The sequence below is a fragment of the Oreochromis niloticus genome, linkage group LG18 (assembly GCF_001858045.2).
Source record: "Oreochromis niloticus isolate F11D_XX linkage group LG18, O_niloticus_UMD_NMBU, whole genome shotgun sequence".
Lineage (NCBI taxonomy): Eukaryota > Metazoa > Chordata > Actinopteri > Cichliformes > Cichlidae > Oreochromis > Oreochromis niloticus.
Window position 1 is genome coordinate 7,077,503 of NC_031982.2, and position 22,581 is coordinate 7,100,083.

General features: G+C 43.4%; 1 protein-coding gene across 5 annotated transcripts; it reads left to right on the forward strand.

The window, feature by feature from the left end:
* Nucleotides 1–1,491: 1,491 nt before the first annotated feature.
* Nucleotides 1,492–21,570, forward strand: chd8 (chromodomain helicase DNA binding protein 8). 5 transcript variants are annotated; one of them, XM_013265501.3, is made up of 40 exons: nucleotides 1,492–1,647; nucleotides 2,682–3,484; nucleotides 3,593–3,823; nucleotides 3,940–4,266; nucleotides 5,638–5,751; nucleotides 5,891–6,393; nucleotides 6,511–6,622; nucleotides 7,088–7,294; nucleotides 7,449–7,517; nucleotides 7,614–7,669; nucleotides 7,792–7,909; nucleotides 8,011–8,094; nucleotides 8,215–8,352; nucleotides 9,015–9,136; nucleotides 9,263–9,506; nucleotides 9,610–9,786; nucleotides 10,071–10,214; nucleotides 10,334–10,432; nucleotides 10,583–10,742; nucleotides 11,044–11,254; nucleotides 11,410–11,605; nucleotides 11,786–11,956; nucleotides 12,086–12,376; nucleotides 12,543–12,763; nucleotides 12,858–13,060; nucleotides 14,466–14,622; nucleotides 14,705–14,794; nucleotides 14,886–14,989; nucleotides 15,101–15,224; nucleotides 15,427–15,502; nucleotides 15,599–15,873; nucleotides 16,114–16,343; nucleotides 16,457–17,134; nucleotides 17,224–17,327; nucleotides 17,417–17,638; nucleotides 17,801–17,896; nucleotides 17,995–18,108; nucleotides 18,215–18,316; nucleotides 18,412–18,516; nucleotides 19,140–19,520. In XM_013265501.3, the coding sequence occupies exons 2-40, from the start codon at nucleotides 2,783–2,785 to the stop codon at nucleotides 19,518–19,520; spliced, it is 7,758 nt and encodes a 2,585-aa protein (XP_013120955.1). In that variant the 5' UTR covers nucleotides 1,492–1,647; nucleotides 2,682–2,782. The 5 variants fall into 5 exon arrangements, with proteins under 5 accessions (XP_013120955.1, XP_013120956.1, XP_005476011.1 ...); XM_013265502.3 differs by having other exon boundaries at nucleotides 3,596–3,823; XM_005475954.4 differs by having other exon boundaries at nucleotides 2,682–3,823; nucleotides 19,140–21,570.
* Nucleotides 21,571–22,581: the final 1,011 nt, after the last annotated feature.

Genomic DNA, 22,581 nt, shown 5'->3' on the forward strand with positions numbered 1-22,581 from the left:
CATTGTACCCTACCCAATGCCATGGCAGCTGTTTGTAAATATAGATCCCACCAGCAGAGTTGGCGTTGGCATGGACCGAAGGGACCAGCGTGGGACCCGGTATGAAGTGTGGTGTACGGTGGATGCTCCTTACAGGGCCGCAGACAGATGGAGGCTCTGTCGAACAGGCAAGCTCATCTCTGCAGGGCTGCCATGGATAAAGTGTGGTGTGCTGTCACATGTAGTCACTTACGCTTCCGTGGTTCATGCCCACCATCTCTCTCTCTCTCTCTCTGACTTCCTTTGTCATTTTCATCCTTGCGTTAACAGAATTATACATTTATGAAATTAAGATGATGAGTAAAAAATTCATAAAAATGGAAAAAGCCTAGATATTAATTCACGCTGTCATATTAATGCTCCCAATGAAGAATCTCTTATAATATTAACCTCAAGTCCTATGCAGGAAATAATGGCCTTTCTAAATAAATCTCAGAAAACACAATGAAATCTTGCAGTGTTTGCGCAAATGTTAAAGTGCTTTTCTTTTTTATACTTTACACCTAAAGGCCACTGTACTGATTGGTTCACTCTTCAGCCACGTAGAGTGGATAACCTCCGTTGTGCCCCCAGCCCCACAAGGACCTGCAAATACAACAAACTGTCTTCAAAGCCATTGGCAATTCATTTACTTCAAGATTTGCTCCACTCAAATATAATTGTATCTGTGTGGCATTCCTGTGATCTGACCTCAGAGGGCCCTATGTAGAAATCTAAGTATGAGATTATTTAAGCTTAGTTTACACTTATATGGTCTAATTAATTTGTGATTAAGGAAACTGACAAAAAAAAGAAAAAGAAAAAAAAAGGAATCTGGGGTAATAAGAGCCCTTTTCTGTCCCAGTGCCCTGAAAACTGCATACATAACAGACTGAAAGCTAGTAATTATATTTTAATGTTAGGCCACTAGAGGGCACCAAAGCTTAATTTAAAAAAAACTGAATCGCTTATGAAAGCGCCAGACCATTACATTAATACCCAGAGGAAGCTAATATTAATGTTCCAGGTGTACCAGTAACCTTGGGAAATATATAATACGCCCTCGTCGTCTGGTTATATATATCTAGAAACTAACAGACCGATATGACAACAGGTCTTCATTCATTTAATGATGTAAGCTGATTTCTGGGCTATGGCCAGTGTAATAAACCGCTGAAAAAAATTGATGGTGTGCCATTAACAAACAGGTCTTTTGACCGTGCAGTCCATGAACACTTCAGTTTATTAAAACAATGTCTATTTTTTTCCAGCCAGCTCTAAAACTGCTGCGCTTCCTATTTCGAGCATCTACAACAGCGAGACAGCAATGTTGAAGATCACCGAGCCAAACGATCCCAACTAGGCCGCATTTAGTGTTACTTCAACCAAACTATGACTCTCATCCCGCCCGGTAGCGGCAGTACGTCTGATGGACAGCTAGTCGAGCCAATGAAATTGCCGTATGCTGCCGGCTCGGGAGGAGGCTAACCAATGATCGTTTCACGGCACCAGAGGGGCACGCTTTCTGAGCTTTCTCTGGCAAGAATGTTAGTTCCTGCTCTCTCCTGGCCGTTTCCTGTAATCGTACAGTGTTGTGAGACTCAGAAAGCCATGTGTGTCGACGCAAAGGTAAATTTAGCACCCTGAAATTATTACTGTGAGAGTTGGGGCAGTAGATATGATGGTTATTTTCACGTATTTTTGCCGAAAATAGACGCAGGCCAGCCGAAACAGCAATGCGGCCTAACCTGTGTCTGAACGTTGACGGGCAATGGTTATTGTGGCACGTTGCTTTGGTTTGGTCCGGTTTGTTGATGATATTGAAGGAGTCCGGTGGACTGAATGGTTGATAGTAAATGACTGGAAAGCGAACTAACGGCGAAGAGGACACAATTCATCGTGTTTTTGAGTCTGAATGTGTTTACGGTGCCACACACGCCTTTGTAACAGGCACATTTTTGTAGCGGTAGAAGCTAATGCTAGCCGACGGTTTTGTGAGAAAGACTGCAATACGACCTGAGAGGAAAGCATCCTGTCTTTCCAGCATCACTGACCTAATCGTATGACTTCACTGCTCGCTATTTTCATTCACTAAATGTTATCTGCGTACTTTCTCTTTATATGTTAACACTTAAGCCGACGAGCACTGTTTTTGTGTTTTCAAAGCTTTTAATTTCACTTTGAAAGCGTTTCTGGACGGTGTGGCCACGAGTTGGAGGATGAATTCAAAAACTATACTTTTAATGTTTCGTCTCTAGTTTACAAGCTGCTACATCCTTCTAACATTATTTTATTTTATTTTATTTTTTTATGCGGTCCATTAACAGTACTAACCGGATAATTTCCACCACAGCCACTAAGATAAATAAAAGCGTGTTTACATAAAGTGATCCTTGTTTTAGTAAACTGTTCATGTCCTTTTAACCCTTAAGAGATTTCCACTAATTATGATCTTCATATCCACCAGAAAACCAAAATAAAAAAGTACAATGAGTATATTTCTTTGCTTCCCCCCTCCTTAACTTAAGAACCCTTGTACTAACCATTGGAGCCGTCACTTCACAGGTCTGAGAGACGTTATGCTGTAATAAATAGTGCAGCATTTCTTTGAACAAAGTCAGTAAGAAAATTGTGTCTAACTGTTGTTTCCTTTCCCTTCACAGCTGATTATCTAAAAATTGAGAAGAACTGGACAACAACTATTTAGTTTCCATCTCGGAGTCTTTTTAACATTGTGCCCATCTCCCTGTGTGGAGTGGGCAAGATGGCAGATCCCATTATGGACCTCTTTGAGGACACACCCCTGTTTAACTTGGATGCCCTACAGGACGACTCCTTTTCTCAGGGCTCCTCGGACCCGGTTGAGGAAGCGTTCAAGCTCGCTCTGGGCCAGGTGGATCCAACACCAGAGTCTGAGCCTGCTCCTGAGCTCGCATCTAACACGAGCCTCTGTGTTCCTGTAGAAGCTCCAGCCGTTCCGGATCCAGCCCCTGTTCAAGTCCCCACACAGCAGCCAGTGCAAGTGGCAACTCCTCAGACCATTTCCATAGCTGTAGCGCCTCCTATGACCCCTGCTCCTGGCCCTGCCCCTACTCCTACTGATACTGTGAATCAGATACAGGCCCAGACCACCATACCAATTGCCAGCAATGCCAGTGGGGCCACCAGTAGCACTGTCCTGTTGAGCTCGCCTCTGACTGTTTCTAGCTCTCCATCTACAACCACCGCCACCACCCAGCAGCTCACACAGATAACCCACCAGCTTACTCCCCAGCAGTTAGCTGCCATTACGCAACAGGCTGGTGGCAAAATTGTCATTCTCAAAGGTCCCCAGGGTCAAGCACAGGTGCTACAGACTGTATCAGGAGCCACGGGTCAGACTGGTGGAAAGGTCATCCGTGTAGTGTCTGGCACACCACTCAAACCCGGCATGTCCATCCTGCAGGGCGGAACAGTCTTGAATCAGGTAGGCCCAGGACAAACACAAGTGAAGGTGGGTGGTGCAGGAGTGCAGAGGCTGCTGCAGTCTCCTAATGGACCAGTGAAACAGGTGTTGCTCACGTCCATGCCCCAGCAGGTGCAGCAGACACAAGGCCAGCCAGTTCAAGTGCAGATTCCAGCAACAGCACAGATAACTCAAGGCCAAGTCCAACCCCAGGCTGCCCAGATTCAGGTCCAGGCACAGGGCCAAGTGCAGCTCCAAAACCAAGCTGCTCAGATCCAAGTCCAACCCCAGGCAGCTCAGATCCAGGTCCAGGCACAGGGCCAAGTGCAGCTCCAGCCAGCTATGCAGGCCCAGACGCAGGTAAGCAGACTACAAAGTGTCACCAGGTGACATTTGTTATACCATCAGGATAACTGCTGATTTCATGTTTTTTAATTAGTTCAGTTATAAATGTCCTTCTGCATTTCTCATTCTAGGGTGGAGAAGCGAAACGCATCACCTTGGTTCTTCAGCAGCCCTCCCAGGCTGGCTCTGCAACTCAAGCAGGTCAAGCTGTTGCAGCCCAACAGCAGGTCACCCAAGTCCAGCAAGTTCAGACGGCACAAGGAGGCCAACCTCAGCAGACCCAGGCCCCAACTAAACTGGTTCTGGGTCAGCTCCCCGGGGGAAAACTGGTGCTCCAGGGGAGCCAGCTAGCAGCCCTGACCCAGGCACGAGCTGCAGGCCAGGCTGGAGGGCAGCCCAAAGTTCTCACAATTCAGCTACAGGTGCAACAACAGCCCAATCAGCAAGGTGGTGTTAAGGTGAGAAACGAGTGCTGTAGGAGTTAGAGGTCTCTGCTTGTTTAACAGTGTTAATAAGTTTGAGTTTTGATGGCATGTTTTTGGGAAAATCATTCAAATTGCTCTTAATTTCTGTTGTTTCAAGTAAGTGGGGCCTTGAAGGTCTTTTTGTTGTTGTTGTTGTTTCCTTGCCCATCATCTTGAATACCGGTCTGCTTTTAATTTCCACCATTCCCAAGTACTATAGTCCTGAAATCTGTGAAAGTTTGCTCCTCCTCAAAGGTGTCACTGTGTAACTAATATTTTAGTTCAACATGTGTACCAGAATACACAGTGCTTCAGATGTACAAATGTAATGTTCTGTGTAATATGAGGTGACAAGGCAAAACACCTTGGCTTTGGAAATGTCTTTTAGCCAGGACAGATCAGACCAGATTAATCACCATCTTGGCTCCACTGACCGGTATCAGTTAGTATTCAGAGGTAGTTTCTCTGAACAGCTGAAGAGCATTGATTGTTTTGAAATGCACTTTGTGGTATGTGATGTGGAGGGACTGGCAAGCTTGGAGATAAAGGACGTTGCATTTTAAATATATTGACATTCTCCCCATGTCTTTGTTATGTGATATTTAATGGCTTCAGGTTGAAAAACCAGCAAATTTAGGTCTTTTAATAGGAATGTTAAGTTTATTATTACTCCAAATAATCAGATTAGACACACATGTGTGTCTAATCTGTGTCTAATCAATGTGTTCGTCTTTCTGTCAAGTTATTAGCAATTTTACATGGTCATTGTGGGTTTTTTATTTTTGTTTGTTTTGAGTTTTTTTAAACCAGTTTAAAGCAACATGACAGCAAAATTTTGAAATACCTTTGCTGTGTGTGCGTGTGCGTGCGTGCGTGCGTGCGTGGCACTGTGAACGATCACTACAGTAGCAACCCAACAGGCAAACCATGAAACAGGAAGGACTCATGCTAGTTTATCTCAAGCATTTGAACTTTCACAATAAGACAGAGCAAACTGTCTACTAGTAAACTGATAACATAAAGGCATTGTTTATTTATTTTTATTTTTCAGGCGTGTGTGCGTGTATTTATGATGTAGCCCACTCAAAGTCTGTATGGGTGGGAAACACCACCTAGCTTAAAGCAAATTTTGGAGTCAGAAGGAAGTCTCATCCATGTGCTAGAGGTTGCTTTTACAATTCGTATGCCATCCAGTTTTAAAAACTTGTTAATACAACTTATTCTCGGAAACTTACATTTAAAAACATCTTAATTTTTAGGAAGTGCCTTGTTATGTTTTCTTTTAATCTAATACTCAGTTTGTTTGTTTGTTTTTAAATCAGTCTGATCAATCTGTAACTTGATGTGTCTCGTTCATGTGCGCAGTACCAGCTGGTTTCAGGAGCTGGGAATACCGGCGGCCCTCAGGTGTTGCAAATATCCCAAGGCCAAGGAGGGCAGCGAGTGGCAGTACCACTCAAAATGCTTCTGCAGCCACAGGTAGACCTCTAATCTGCAGATTTCATTTATTCTCTACGTTAAAGTGGGGCTTTTATTGTGAACTCAGAGAAATTACAGAGAAAAATGTATTTTAATTTTGTAAAAATGTAATGTATTTTTAACCTTCTCTTTAACTCAGACAAGTGCAGCCTCATCCACTGGCGGCACCGTCTCTGTTGTGAAGGTCATCAACACTTCAGCAGCAGGACCGTCTTCTACAACTACCACTCCATCCCAGGCCATCCGCATTACCAAGGCGCCTGGAGAGCCTGCCTCTGTGCGGCGAGTGGAGATTCTCTGCAAGCAAGAGAAAGCTAACCGTATAGTGGCTGAGGCTATAGCTCGGGCCAAAGCTCGTGGTGAGAAGAACCTACCCAGAGTCCTTAACCAGGATGAGCTTCCAGCTACGCAGTCTTCCCCAGAAATGGGGGGTACCGTGACGGTGGTGTCAAGTGCTAAGAAGAAAACCAGCAGTGGAGGAAGTAAGAAGAAAAGCCCTGTGTCTGGAGGAACGGCACCCAAAACCGCAGGAGGGCCTGACAAAAAGGGAAAAGTCAAGGCACCAGGGGGAACAACTATAGTGGCGGGAGGCACAGTAATACCCAGTGCTGCGAACAAGAGCAAAAGCAAAGCTAAGGCAAAGTAAGCAAATGAAGATGTCTCATTTAAATGCACAGCTTATTTCTGTACATTTAGAAATGCAGCTTTGAAGAAAACCATATTTAACCCCCACCCCCCACCCCCACCCCCATCCTACAGTACTATTACTCTAGTTGGAGCAAAGAAAAGAAAGAGAAATGCGTCCTCAGACCACTCTGACGGGGAGTTGAGTCCTGCGTCACCTGCTGCGCTGGAAGATGACATGATTACGGTACAAGCACATGCATGCTCATAAAATCATACAACTAGACACAACAAATAGTGTTGAGCCATCCTTTTTTTTCTTTTTTTTGCCCCACTGTGAACACTTCATAATCGTACGGTTTGTTGGTAGCAATTGTTGACAGTACATTGCTCTGATTTGATGTCTTTGTGATAATAATTGCCACATAAAATAAACAGAAGATTAGGAATATGTGGAGTACTTCCACAGTAAAGACTTGTCCTAATAAAACCACCTGGTAGTTGCAGATGAGTAGCCTCCCTTCCTGACTCAGGTGGTTGACACACATCCAGTTATGTGCTGGGACGTCCCAGTTATGAACCGATTTGGAAAAAGGGGGCATATAAGTCAAGATACCACAGAAATATAATGAATTCTGAATAAAAACTGTCTAATGACACTCGGATCCTGCTGCACAGAATACACGTTTAAATTGCGCCCCTCTCTCATCAGAAGAGACGCTCCAATCGTGTGGTGAAGAGAAAGAAGTACACCGAGGATCTAGATATCAAGATAACGGATGATGAGGACGAGCAGGAAGATGTAGATGTTACTACAACCGCGGCAGCTGTGGCTTCCATCAGCAGTGGGGCACCAGTGCAGCTCAAACAGGAAGTGGAGCTGGATGGTGATGGATTGCCCAGTATGCAGTTCTTTGTGGTGAGTGTGGAACAATACCATTTCTTCTTATTGTCACGATGAGACGGATGCTAGTTGTGTGTATTTTGGGCTGTTTGTTTGTTTTTATTCACATATATGTATGGCTATTTGTGATGTTTGTAGTGTAAGTTTTTTACATGTATATATTTTACAGGAAAACCCAAGTGAAGAAGATGCTGCCATTGTAGACAAAATTCTCTCCCTGAGATTAACCAAGAAGGAAGTATGTTCACTTAATTAATTATAATGATTAAATTACTTAATGTAATTTAAGTTGTTGCGGGCATGATGGCTTCAAATTTGCTCTTTTATTTTTAAGGTGTCTCCAGGCCAGTATACAAATATTGAAGAATTCTTTGTGAAATACAAAAACTAGTAAGTTGCAGTGTCTCTCTGAGCATCTTTGACTCTGGCACGTGACACTTTTTTTTTTTTTATTGCTTGAGGAGATGGGTGAGTGAGTAAAAATGAGTACAACTGCACACTCTGGTTTTCAGTTCATACTTGCACTGCGAGTGGGCCACTTTGGAGCAGCTGGAGAAAGACAAGAGGATCCATCAAAAGATTAAGAGGTTCAAGACCAAGCAAGCTCAGATGAGGCATTTGTTCCAGGAGGTGAGCGGGAAGCACACGCTGAAACCTGTCAGTTCGGGTGTATCTCAGTTAGATGCACTTATCCTCATGCTGTCTGTGGCTAATGCTATTGTTTTCTTTAGGACGAGGAGCCTTTTAATCCAGACTACGTGGAGGTGGACAGGATCCTGGATGTGTCCCACAGTGTGGACAAGGACAACGGCGAGGTGAGAGATGAGGCATTAACCTTTGGCTATGTGGCCTAATTTTGGACATGGTTCTTTTGACCTCCCTTTGCAAAATTGCAAATTACTTGTGTTAATTCCCATTCTCTCTCGTCCTGTCAGCCTGTTATCTACTACTTGGTGAAGTGGTGCTCTCTGCCATATGAAGATGCTACTTGGGAGCTGAAGGAGGATGTGGACGAAGGCAAGGTTGAAGAATTCGGCAAGATCCAAAACAGACAACCTCGCCTTAAGAGAGCGGTGAGCAGTCATGTAAAAGATATAGAAATATATCTGTGTGTAATGTTGGAGGCATTATGTTGTGGCGTCTGATAGTACAACCATGTATTCTGTTGAACACAATATTACAGTGATGATCACAGCCACTGACGTGAAATTGTCAGGCCATAAGCCCAGAAATAGTATTGGTGACTGTAAAATGTGGAAGAGCACGTGATTGTGAAGATGCTGGCTTGGATGAAGATGTGTATCCAGCATCCGTGTTTTAGAATCCCAAACTACACTTAAATTAAACAATGGTGGGAGGAAGATGTAACTTTAAGTTTATCCCTGTGTTTCTCTGTTAAATGTTTAACGTAAACAGTTTAGAGAGACGCTTTATGTGTAACAGAAACAAACTGACACAACCCCCAGTGCACAAATCAAAGCTACTTCTCTGCATTTTCAGTGCAGGTTACCATTCACTGTGAACCAAACTTTAGAAAATCCTCAGTTGGTCCAACAGAATTAATCTTCTCTGCATCAAGATGCAGAAATGCTTCTTTGAATTTCTTTTTTTTTACCTTTATCTCCTTCCTTCCTTCAAAACTTGGCTTAATGGAAAAAATGAGAACTTATGTAAAGGAACAACAATGTTTCTTGTGAGTTTTCCATCTATTTTTTCTCTTCTCTCTTCTATTTAGGCACGGCCTCCTGCCAGTTCTTGGAAAAAGCTGGAGGAGACCAGAGAGTACAAGAATGGTAACACACTCAGAGAGTATCAGCTGGAAGGAGTCAACTGGCTGCTCTTCAACTGGTACAACAGGTATTTATCCCACACACTCTTTTGCTTAACACCATGGTCAGAAACATATTTTAACCTTCAAACTAGTTTCAGACAGTGTGAACATACCACCGCGTTTTGCACTCAAACGATGTTTCTTTATTTTAGGCAGAACTGTATCCTGGCAGATGAGATGGGTCTGGGGAAGACCATCCAGTCTATTGCACTCCTATCTGAGGTTTATGCTGCTGGTGTCCAGGGCCCATTTCTGGTCATTGCTCCCCTCTCCACCATCACCAACTGGGAGCGGGAGTTCTCTACGTGGACCAACATGAATGCCATCGTCTATCACGGCAGCCTGGCCAGCCGACAGATGATACAGCAGTATGAGATGTACTGCAAAGATGATAAGGTAGAGTTATTGGTTATGATCGCCAGCAATTTTTTTGTGTGTGTGTGTTTTTTTTGTAATATATTCATAACATGTATAATGAAAATCATGATTTTGTGTGCAGGAGCATTTAATCCCGGGTGCGTACAAGTTCGATGCTCTCATCACAACCTTTGAGATGGTGCTATCTGACTGCCCAGAGTTGAGGGAGATCGCCTGGCGTTGCGTCATCATTGACGAGGCTCACCGTCTCAAAAATCGTAATTGCAAGCTTTTGGATAGTTTAAAGATGCTGGACCTGGTGAGTGGACCACAGCTTATGTTGCTTTGTAGCTCTAGATCTAATCAGATGTGCAGAGAATAACAGGAATACTGACATAATGGTGCCCAGCACAGTTTTAATTAAATTTAAATTGTTTTCATTTGCACCCCAAATGGTTTTAAAAAACTTTCAGACTTCAGCTAATCCGTTTTTTGGGGGGATCTTGTTGCTTCTGCACCGTCCCTGGTTTATCACCACACGGTTTTAAACTCGCCCTTCTTTTTTCTTCCATCTCACATTTTGTGTCTTGTGGTTTCTTTCAGGAACACAAAGTGTTGTTGACTGGCACTCCCCTCCAAAACACTGTGGAGGAGCTCTTTAGTCTGCTTCATTTCCTGGAGCCTGCCCAGTTCCCCTCTGAAACTGAATTTCTCAGAGACTTTGGAGACTTGAAAACAGAGGAACAGGTGCGACGTGCCTAAATATTGGCGTTAGCATCGATAACCCTATTCTGTTTGTCATTGTTACATATACGCACCTGCTCTCTTGCCCGCTATTGAGCAGATTATTTGTTTTGGTCCTTTAGGTTCAGAAGCTACAAGCAATCTTGAAACCCATGATGCTTCGAAGGCTCAAGGAGGATGTTGAGAAGAACTTGGCACCCAAACAGGAGACCATCATTGAGGTTAGATGGAATAAAATCTTAATGCAAGACAGTTTCTTTTCACAAGACCCCCCCCCCCCAAAAAAAAAAAAAGGATCTCGATGGTTGCCATATCATCACTGGTGAGCTTAAAGGGGGGAAAAAGCATAACGTGCAATTTTTTCCTCTCAGGTTGAACTGACAGATATCCAGAAGAAGTACTACCGGGCCATTCTGGAGAGAAACTTCAGTTTCCTCAGTTTAGGAGCAAGCAGTAACAGCAATGTCCCCAATCTGCTCAACACTATGATGGAGCTCCGCAAGTGCTGCAACCACCCCTACCTCATCAATGGTATTACATGACTCTTAACGAGTTTTGTTTTTTTTTCCCCTCTAGTGGAGACAGCTTGTTTATCAGAGTTTATCCTCTGGCATTGATAAACAACATTAGGTCGAAGTTTTTTAGCTCTTTGTACCTTTGGTACATTCAGGCTCATAGCACATAAATTGTGCCATGTAGTTCATATAATCAATATATATTTGGCAGATATTGTTAGCATGTGATGTTTCTAAAATACAGCAGCAGCACTGCAGGTTTTGCCAGCAGGTACCATATTTATTTAAAATCAATATGTTCTCGTTGTTATGTTCAGGTGCGGAGGAGAAGATCGTAGCAGAGTTGCGGGAGGTGTACGACCCCCTGGCCCCTGACTTCCATTTGCAGGCTCTGATTCGGTCGGCCGGAAAGCTGGTGCTACTGGACAAGCTGCTGCCTCGCCTCAAGGCTGGTGGCCACAAAGTGCTCATCTTCTCCCAGATGGTGCGCTGCTTAGACATTCTGGAGGACTACCTCATCAACAAGAGGTATGATGGCCGCAATGTATATGTTGCAGTTTTTCTAAAATGATAAATAAAAGTTAAATGCATGCTAAGTCAGCCATCATTAAAAACCTTTTTGAAATATTTTTTTAGTGCTTGCAGAATGCTGTGTGGTAGGTTAATGTAATTTGTTTTTACAGATACCTTTATGAGCGAATTGATGGTAGAGTGCGTGGGAACTTGCGACAGGCTGCCATCGATCGTTTCAGCAAACCTGACTCAGACCGCTTTGTCTTCCTGCTGTGTACCCGCGCTGGTGGCCTGGGTATTAACCTAACTGCTGCTGACACTTGTGTTATATTTGACTCTGACTGGAACCCTCAAAATGACCTGCAGGTACAAGACATAAAGTGGCATGAATATAAACAAAAGATCAAACAATCTTAAAATATTTTGTGCTTACTTTTAAGCAAACTGTTCAAACTTTGTACTGTCTCCTCATTTTTGTGCAAGTTCTGCTCTCTTGACCCCTTTGTTTGTTTGTTTGTTTTTGTTTTTTTTAAATGGCTATTTTAGGCCCAAGCCCGATGTCATCGTATTGGCCAGTCAAAGGCTGTCAAAGTCTACCGACTCATCACTAGAAATTCCTATGAGCGGGAGATGCTTGATAAAGCAAGTCTGAAACTAGGTCTAGACCGTGCAGTCCTGCAAAGCATGAGTGGCAACAAAGACAGCAACGTCAATGGGGTGAGAAAAGTCACAGACTCAGACTGCCGTGCCACATTATTGATCAGTTGTAGTATATTTTGTACATTTCTTTTTCAAAACTAGCCTTTTGAAATCCAGTCTGGGTAACTTGTAAATGTCTTTCGACAGATCCAACAGTTCTCCAAGAAGGAGATAGAAGATCTGCTTAGGAAGGGGGCCTATGCTGCCATCATGGATGAGAACGACGAGGGTAGTCGGTTCTGTGAGGAAGATATTGACCAGATCCTTCAGCGAAGAGCCACTACCATCACCATTGAGAGTGAGGGAAAAGGTTCCACTTTCTCCAAAGCCAGCTTTGTGGCCTCTGAGAACCGTACTGACATCGCCCTCGATGACCCTGAGTTCTGGCAGAAGTGGGCCAAGAAAGCAGACATAGACATGGACACAATCAATAGGAAGGTAAAGCTATGCTGTTTTATTCTTTTGGTAAAGAAATTCATATGAGAATTGTAAAGCTAAATGGTGTCAATTTGTATTAGATTTATTTAAAAGCACCTATCCTCTCATACACCAAGTTTGATTTGTTTATAGTGTTCATCTTAATATAATGTGTTTCCCTTCACAGAACACTCTTGTGATCGACACTCCAAGAGTTCGCAAGCAGACCCGTCAGTTCTCCAGTCTACGAGGTGAAGGTGGAGACCTGTCCGATCTAGACAGTGATGAAGAGTACCCACCTTCCAATTCCAGGCACTCACGTGCTTCTCGGCGGTCTGACCGCCACAGCGGAGGTGGTTACGGCCGCACTGACTGTTTCCGGGTGGAGAAACACCTTCTCGTCTATGGGTGCGAAGAGTGCATTTCCTGTATAAATATTTTTTCCTTTTTAATTGGATTTGTCTTTTATTTTCACTCTTCTACCTGTGTTCGTCTTTTTCAGTTGGGGTCGCTGGAGGGACATCTTATCCCATGCCAGGTGTAAGCGGCGTCTGAGCGAGCGTGATGTGGAGACGATCTGTCGCGTTATTCTGGTCTTCTGTCTGCTTCACTATCGTGGAGATGAGAACATCAAGAGTTTCATCTGGGAGCTCATCACGCCACCAGAGAATGGGCGTGAACCACAAACGCTACTCAACCACTCGGGTATGGAGCTGCACTTAGCATTCCCATTTATCCCTCATACAGTTAGGTGCATAGATATTTGAACACTGACACAGGTTTTGTTTTTTGTTTTTTACCCGTTTATTGAAACATATTCCAGTTATAGTATATAATGGATATAATGTGTAGGCTGAACTTTCATTTGAGGGTATCCACAAGGGTTTAGGAGTTTGGCTCCTTAACATGCACCCTCTTTTTAAAGGGACAAAAAGTAATTGGACAATTGACTCAAAGACTGTTTCAGGAGTAGGTTTGGGCAACTCCTTCATTAAATCATTATCAGTTAAGCAGATAAAAGGCCTGGAGCCGATTTGAGGTGTGGTGCTTGCATTTGGAAGATTTTGCTGTGAACAGACAACATGAAGTCAAAGAAGCTCTCCGTGCAGGAGAAATGAACCATTCTTAAGCTGCGGGGGGGGGGAAAACATCAGAAGTTGATACAATATTACAAATAGAAAATTCTACAGTTTGGTACATCCTGAGAAAGAAGGCGCTGGTGAGCTCAGGTACGCAAAAAGACCTGGACGTCCACGGAAGACAACAGTGGTGGATGATCGCAGAATCATATCCATGGTAAAGAGAAATGGCTTCACCACATTAAACCAAGAGAACAACACTCTTCAGGTGGTAGGTATGTCAATACCCAAGTCAGGGACACTAGTGTTTATTAATGATGTGACACAGGACAAAGTAGCTGAATGAATGCTGAGGTGTTCAAAGACTTACTGTCCGCTCAAATCCAGCTAAATGCAGTCAAATTAATTGTGTGGCATTTTATAATATAGGTGGACAATTAACCAAAACATACAGCCAAAGCAACCCAGGAGTTTATTAAAGCAAAGAAGTGGAATGTTCTTGAATGGACAAGTCACTCACCTGGCCTCAACCCAATTGAACATGCGTTTCACTTGTTGAAGACTAAACTTGAGACAGAAAGCAAACAAACAAACAGCAACTGAAAGCTGCTGCAGTAAAGGCCTGGAGGAGTATTAAAACGGAGGACACCCAGCATCTGGTCATGTCCATGAGTTCAAGACTTCAGGCTGTCATTGCTAACAAAGGGTTTTCAACCAAGTATTAGAAATGAACATTTTATTTCCAATTATTTAACTTGCCCAGTACTTTTTACTGAAATGAAGGGATTGTGTTATTAAAAAAATGCTTTAGCTCCTCACATTTTTATGCAATCTTTTTGTTCAGCCCACTGAATTAAAGCTAAACTACAACTCAGGTGCGCTTCACCTGCATCTGAGTTGTTTCATGTGGTAATGAACAGAACCAAATTTAGAAAAATGTTCTCTGTCCACATATTTATGGACCTAACTGTGTAATCTGTTAATCTGTGTCAAAGCTGAATAGCAATATTTATTCTTTTTTTTGTGTCTAGGCCTTTCTATTCCTGTCCCAAGAGGCAGAAAGGGCAAGAGGGTAAAAGCCCAGAGTACATTTGATGTTCAGAAGGTGGAGTGGATCCGCAAGTACAACCCTGATACCCTGCTGCTTGATGACAGCTACCGCAAGCACCTCAAACATCAGTGCAACAAGTTAGTGAACCAGTCAGCTGTGTGTATGTATATTTGTATAGATTATTTACCATGGATATAAACCTCTATTCTCCCTTGTCAGGGTGTTGCTGAGGGTGCGTATGCTATACTACCTGAAACAGGAAGTTATTGGTGAACATTCTGATTCTGTCCTGAAAGGAGCTGATATCAGGTATCTAATATATATAGACAAGTGCGCACACAAACACAAACAGCACCCAGTCCTGGCCATATACCATACGTTGTTTTCTTTTTCTTCACAGGGATGTTGATATCTGGATGCCTGAGATGGAGCAGCAAGAGGTGCCTGCAGGATGGTGGGACTCTGACGCAGACCGCTCACTGCTGGCTGGTGTATTCAAGCACGGTGGGTTCAGTGTGAGGATCTTATTGTGGTTTAAAGACAGGCTCAGTTCTTGCTCTGTGGTGGTGGTCTAAGATTTAGCGTTTAACAGCCTCGACTTTTCCCTGCTCTTAGGTTATGAGATGTACACCACCATGCGCGCTGATCCTTGCCTCTGCTTCCTGGAGAGAGTCGGCCGGCCTGACGACAAGGCCATTGATGCCGAGCAGCACACTGGTGATGCTGAACTGGGAGACGAGTGAGTGTCGTTGGCAAACTGGGCCGATTTTAGAAGTTATTTGCTTATAGATTTGTAGCAGATTTTCAAATTAACTGTGAGCTTTCAGTTTCACATTTCTGTCAGTTTTGAAAGTTTCAAATGTCTGTCTTTAAGTTAAATTAGATCACTGCATAATTGCATTGTTTACTTTCTTTTCTTCCTTTTTTTTTTTTAAATGCAGGGGTGACTACGATAAGTACTCGGAAGACCCAGAGTTTAAGCCTGCATCAAGACACACCAAAGATCTTTTTGAGGAGGTACATATCAGACCCGTCACATTTGGATGTGGCAGCACTGTTCTAATGTCATAGATTTGGATGATGGCACTAACAAATTTTTATTTTGTCCTCCAGCCCGAGTCCATGAATGTGGACGAGGAGATTTCTGTGGAAGATAAGGCACCTCCACCAGTGATCATAGAAAATTCAGCTAGCCATAGCGGTGTCTGCGAATGGCCCTCAAGCTCATCGCTCACAGCACGGCTGCGGCGGTTGATCACAGCTTACCAGCGCAGCTACAGACAAGAGCAGCTGAAGATTGAAGCTGAAGCGAAGGGTGACCGCAGGCGCAGGCGGTGCGAACAGGCCAGCAAGCTGAAGGAAATTGCACGGCAGGAGCGACAGCAAAGGTATACTGCTGCTATATTACTGTCTCAACACACAGTAGTAAAAGCTTTAATCCCACCAAATCACTATTTTGTAAATCTTGCTTAAGATTTTGGAAATATTACCTTTTACAGGTGAAATGCTGAGTTACCGTATCACATTATGAACACGTAAAGAGATTTAAGTATTTTCCATTTTAGTTCAGAATCGGTTATACAAAATGCCGTCGTCATCCTGACCCCTTTCTCTTCTGTTTCTTCCAGGTGGACACGTAGGGAAGAATGTGATTTCTACCGCGTGGTGTCAACTTTCGGTGTGGAGAAAATTAAAAAGGAGCCCGGTCTTCCTGAAGGAGGAGAGCCAGAATTTGACTGGACCCGTTTCCGTACTTTTGCCCGTCTAGATAAAAAAACCGATGAGAGCCTCAGTCGATACTTCCGTTCCTTTGTTGCCATGTGCCGGAGGGTGTGCCACTTGCGCCCAGGCCGTGAAGGTAATTACTAATTGATTGATGCTTGGCCTCTTCTTTTTTTTCTCTCCTCCTGTAGTCAGTGTCCTACCATATCTAACACTTAATTTAACATATTTCACTCTCACCTTACTCAGATCCAGCAGAGGTTACCCAGACTGTGGCTCCCATCACTGAAGAACGCGCTTCCCGTACTCTTTACCGTATCAGCCTCCTGCGTCGCCTTCGTGAGCGAGTCCTCCCTCACCCCTGCCTGGAGGAACGTCTCGCTCTGGCTCCACCCACCTCCGAGCTCCCTGCTTGGTGGAATATTCGAGAGCACGATCGCCAGCTAATGCTGGGCGCATCACTGCACGGCGTCAGCCGCACTGAGCTCTCCATCTTCGCAGACCCACAGTTCACTTTCAGCCAGGCCCGCGAAGAGTTCATCCAGAACCAGCAGGCCCCACCTCCTCCACCACCCCCTCCTCCACCTCCACCACCCCAGGCACCACCCATCATGACACTCAGCCAGCCCAAGACTGAGGAGCACATGCTTGGGGTGAAGCAGGAGGGAACCGATGAGAATATTGGGTTGCTTGCAGGTGAAATCGGCGCTGGATTGCAGAGTACGCCCTTGAGTCACCATGACGGCAAAATGCGAGGTCAGGGCTGGAGCTTCAAGAGGAGCAAGGTGCGGGCAGAGAAAACGGAAGGGGGAAGGAAGGGGGAGGGAGCGTCTGACTCGGATTCAGACTCTGATTCGGGCTCGTCGTCCTCAGATCGATCAAGTAGCAGCGATGATAGTGGAGAGAGTGAGGCGGAGGTAGAAGGAGGTGAGCTGGTAGTTTAAAAGAAAAAATGCTGAGTGGGGCAGAAGATGAAAATGATCTGTGTGCTAAGTTACTCTTTTCCATCTATACAGGAATGAAGGTGTGTGATGTGGATGAAGATAATAGTTTACTCTCCATGACTATGTCTCAGGATGGCATTCCTCCTCCTGATCCTCTCAGAGTTGACTGGCCCAAGGTAATTTATCTATACATGTGTGAAACTACAACAGTGTGTGGGGTTTTGTCACGGTAAAAGACTCACTCATGGGATTATTTTTGTTGCAGGACCGTGTGTTGATCAACCGCCTGGACAGTTTGTGCACGCTCGTGCTGACCGGTCAGTGGCCCTCGGGCCGGCGTTACGTGTCTGAAGCTCAGCTCAACCCGAACTCGGAGCTGGTGGGAGATGAGATGGCTTACACGCGGGTGATGCGTAAACCCCCCATCATGCCTGCCGTCCCAGGGGCAGATGGAGAAGATGGCGAATTTACTGTAAAACTCCTCAAGGTGAGAATAAGGTTGAGAAATTTGAATTGTTGTAGGGATACACTGGCAAATTCTGTTCAGCTTACCTGAAGGAGTCTGTTAATGCATGTCTGCTAAAATATTGTTGACTGTGATGTGTAGTCTGTGACTAAAAATATAAACCCCCTCCTCTCACTCTGCCAGGAGGAGGGTCTGAAGCTCACATTCTCCAAGCAGGCCTTGATGCCCAATGGGTCAGGGGGAGAAGCCAGTGGCCGGAAGAAGCGCAAGGAGCAAGAGGTACAAGAGTCAGGTTTACATGTTCCTCTGCAACAGAAATCAAGCTGTGTTTGATATCACTTGATAATTTTATCATCATATCTCTTCCTTTCTTTTAGTTTTCTGACATGGATGGACTCCACGATCCGTTGGAGCGGATGCCTCGTCGCAGGGACCCGCCCACGTGGCTGAAGGAAAACCCAGATTACGAAGTGGAGGGAGACATGCTGGAGGTAAATTCATGACTCTTATTCATGTCCTGGTTCATAAACAAACCCTGGTGATAGTTTGTAGCGAAACGGGTACGGGACTATGTTTCATCATATCTCGTTTCTTCAGCTTCTTGTGAACCGGAGCAAGAGGAAGAGAAGGAGGAGGGCAGATAAAGCCATCACAGGCAGTGAAAAGGTCAAACTCATCAACATGAGGACAGGAAAGAAGGTGGGGCGCAGTTGCACACAAGCGTAGACTGGAGATGTTTATGTTTAGGCTTTATGCTGCCCCACGCTAACAAGCATTTAAATGTTTCTCTGTAGGTTGGAGCTGCTTTCTGTCCAATGTTGCAAGACCTGAGAGAATATCTGGAGGAGAATCCCGACAACGCTGTAGCACCGGAGTGGTCCGAAACAGTTCGGAATTCTGTATGTATTAAAGATGCTATAATTTTACATGACTCTTGTGATTAGATGACATCTTTATTGATAATTCTAATACATCATTGGGTAGACTTCATTATTAATTATTCATAACAAAGTAGGGCATATTAGTGTGATGCTGCAATTGCAAAGAGGCACCAATGGAGGTGGAAAGCTCTGTGCTCATTGTGCCAATTTATGAAGACTAATTCAGTCATTTTGTTACAGTAATAAAAAATGTAATCCATGCAGAGCACTGCAAATGAGCAAACCAGAGAGTGCGAGTCATCTACTAGCAACACAGGCACAGCTTGTCGGAAATAAAGCAGTCTAAGGCTAAAGCATACACATTTGATTTTGCTGACCACCTTCAGGACAAAGCCAAAGCTTTTGCACCACACTTGCAGGTGTGGATATGCAGCGGTGCTGTGCTTAAAACTGATCTTGATGCTATGGTTAAGCACAAATGACGGCGTCAGATCATGACCCAGATGGCAGTAAATTGCCTCTCACAACAGTTGTATGATAAATTTCAATGTATCAGATAATTTTTCACTCTGATTTTGTGCTGACTCGATGGATTATTCGTATTAATTCAGATAATATTGATTCTTTGCTTTTTCTCACAGGGCTTTCTGCCGGAGACCCTGTTCCACCGACTGCTAACAGAGCACTCGGAGATCCCGAAGAAAAGCCGTCGCCGTCATCATCACCACCACCACCATCACCACCACCACCACCACCACCACACTCCAGAGCCTACCCCCGAAGACCCCAACCTGGACGGAGTTGAAGAGGAGACTCTGGTGTCAGATGGAGCCTACATGATGGATGAGGAGGACCTGGAGTCCTCTCATCACTTCCTCACCAGTCCAGACTTTGATGTTAAAATGGAAGGAGGAGACAGCCTTTCCCAAGGGGACTATGACAGCTCGGATCAGGAAGCGCTATTGGACGATGTTATCATAGCACAGAAAGACTCTGACTCCTCATCAAGCTCAGAGGATTGACTGAACCCTCCTCTCCAAACACATCTGACTTAGTCCCCTTTTCCAAAACAAATCATGTTATTCCTAATCATTTATTTTTACCATTATGTATCAAATTATGGATTAATTTGTTTCGGGGTTTATTTGTTGCTACATCTTTTCATTTGTTTTACATAGGATTTTTTTCCATATGAGGAGCAGATTTGCACCCATCAATTTATTTTTTGTTTTTTTCCCAACACAATCGTGTCCAGTCCTTATTCTCCTCAATCTTCCTCTCTAACCTCTGATAAAACGGCAAAAAGCTGAGCTTTCTTACCTGTCAACTGGTCATTGTCCTCCACTTCCTCCTAAAGCCTATGAATTCCCATCACATTCCCAACCGTGACCAAAAGGGGACCCCTGCTGTACAGATACACTTTTCTTATCTAAGAACCTCAAAGCTGGTCCTCTAGCGCTACATGAAACTGGACGTGTACTGAACAGAGCCAGATCCCACAATCTCCCCTGGATCTCGTTCTGTCCAGACGAGTCTGTGAACTTTAAAGGGGATCCAGTTTATGGATGTACTGTTAGTGTTTTCACTCTATGGGAGGGTTAGGGGTAGAGAGGGAGGGAGGGAGAGGGGAAAGTGGCGTTATTAGTTACTGAAAAGTAATAGGAGGATGGGTGTATTGTACAATGTAGAGCTGGTCAATTGTGTACTATGGTGCAAAGATGACGGCATTGAGTTACTATTCTTGTTTTATGACCTGACTGTATCTGTGATATGAATAACAGCAATCTACAGTGAAAGCACGTTTGTGTGTGTTATTGCGATTTCCACTCAGCTGAAGCAATAAGGAAGATTGCTGTCTGTACACATAATGTCCTCCTGAACTGTTTAATAGTCATGCCCTGATTACAGCAGACGATGATGCATAAGAGCTCCAATTATTCCCGTTTTCCGTGAACCGAGATATGTTATGCAGTTATTAAGCTATATTGGAAACTAAAGTAGTATTTATTGTGAAGTTTACTCTGTCTCGAGTTCTCTGAGGCTAAATGTGTGAAAATAATGATGTAACACGGATGTGCGAACACTATATTTGGTGCAACTTGAGCTTACTGTGTTTTTAGGATACAGGTGTTTCTGAGGATTGGGCTGCGATTCAGGTTTACATAACAGAGCAGCGTGAGGAAATCCTGCTGAAAGCCTTAAGTTGGGACAGGAAGCCTGAGAAATAACTCGGATTTGATAAAATTGGTTCATTAAAATCCTTCGCTAAAAGGGGAATAATTACATTCAGTAAATGCTGATAGTGGTGGGAAGCGAGATTAATGGTTAAGTTTTGTTTTTGGTCCCCGTAGTGTTATTGTACACACTATTCACTGGTGGAGGGGAAAAGAGTCGATACAGCGTGGTATCGTAATATTGTATCAATACGGGAATGTTTTGTAAAATACATTAAAATACTCTGGGAACATTACAAACGAGGCCTCATCTCGCCTGATAGGATGCAACTTTTATGCAAACAGTCACAGTGTGACTTGCACTGGCTGCTGTCACACTCAGATTGTTAAAGGATTGCACATAATTACTGTTTGATTTAAAAATGCAGACTGATTGCCAACGTGTTGCCATCAGTCTGAATGGGTCTTTGTCAACAAGCTCAACTCAGCTGGTTATATTCCTATAAAACAAAGGTTGCTGAGTACAAATGTAGTGGTTAAATGTGAATTTCTGTCTATTTAGACGACAACTGTAATATTTCCTTGATTTCTCACAGATAATTGCTGTATTGTCAGAAACAGATTGCATGTAATTACCACTCTAACTGCAGGCTGAGTCTGGCTTATGGCAACGTTTATGGCCGGTTTTAGTGACAGTGTTGGAATGTTTGACAGTCAAAAAAAATAACTGAAATTTATCCTAGTGGATAAAATAGATATTGACAAAGTTTAACTTTGAGGACATAATTTGCAATTTCAAAAAAAGTGATAGATTGCAATATATGTTAGCGCAACACTTGGCGTATTGCAAAATGTTAACTGCAATATTGTATCCTGAATTACATGTGATATCATATTGTGGGCTGTCTGGTGATTCCCACCTCTATGACTCACACCACCATAAAAGAACTTGGAATCAAGCAAATATCCAAATTTGATTAGCTGCTTTATGGACATATTTTTTGCGTATAGAAATCACATAAGTTTAGCCAACGCCAGTAATGTTTAAAGTGGTTAATGGGGATCTTTCAAGTTGTTGCTGCTGACTTGGAGAAAAACTACAAAATAGGTGAGGGGTGATTAAAACTTTCTGCATTTCTCAGTTGTTTTTACTGTCCATTATGTTGGAATATGTACCATGGTTTTATAAGTAGGCTAGAACTGAGAAGTATATTGATATTCACAAAAGCTTAAAGATGAGCAATAGCACCAAGAAAGTAAATGTAGGTTTTGTGTTTAGAGCAGACAATTGCATCTCTAAAAATAAGATTGGGATACATGCATTTGTTTTAGACAAATTTTACATTTGTGATGATTTCAGTCTGAATTGGTCTTTTTCTAAATTTGTAAAGAAAGGTGAAATACACACATGAAATAAAGGGCTCATGAATTATTACAACCGAGCCAATAAAATGAAAGCAAACAAGCACTAAAGTATCTTGATGCATTCTCAATCATCCAGGAAAGTAAATCTCCAAAAGTTGAATCTGTTCATCTGGACGTAGCGTTTTGTGGGAGAAACTGAAGTGGATCATTGGTTGTGACTTTTGAACTAATTTTAAATCACTACATGTAATACCTACAAAATACTACCTTATAATAATCCTGATATATCATTTTTATATTGGACAAGTCTGAGGAGGGACATCGGGTGTGAGGTATGGGTAAAGACTCCATGCAAGTATAGAAATATGGACATTGGACATTTGAGTGCTTTCCTCTAGGCCAAAAAATCTATAAGCAGAACAAAAAAAAGCGAAACACCTGTTCTACTTTCGTTTTCTGAACAAGCTCATGTGGTATTCGTTCATAGCTGTCAAGTTGCAACAAAACAAAACAAAACACAAAACACAGGCACGGCTACACGTGA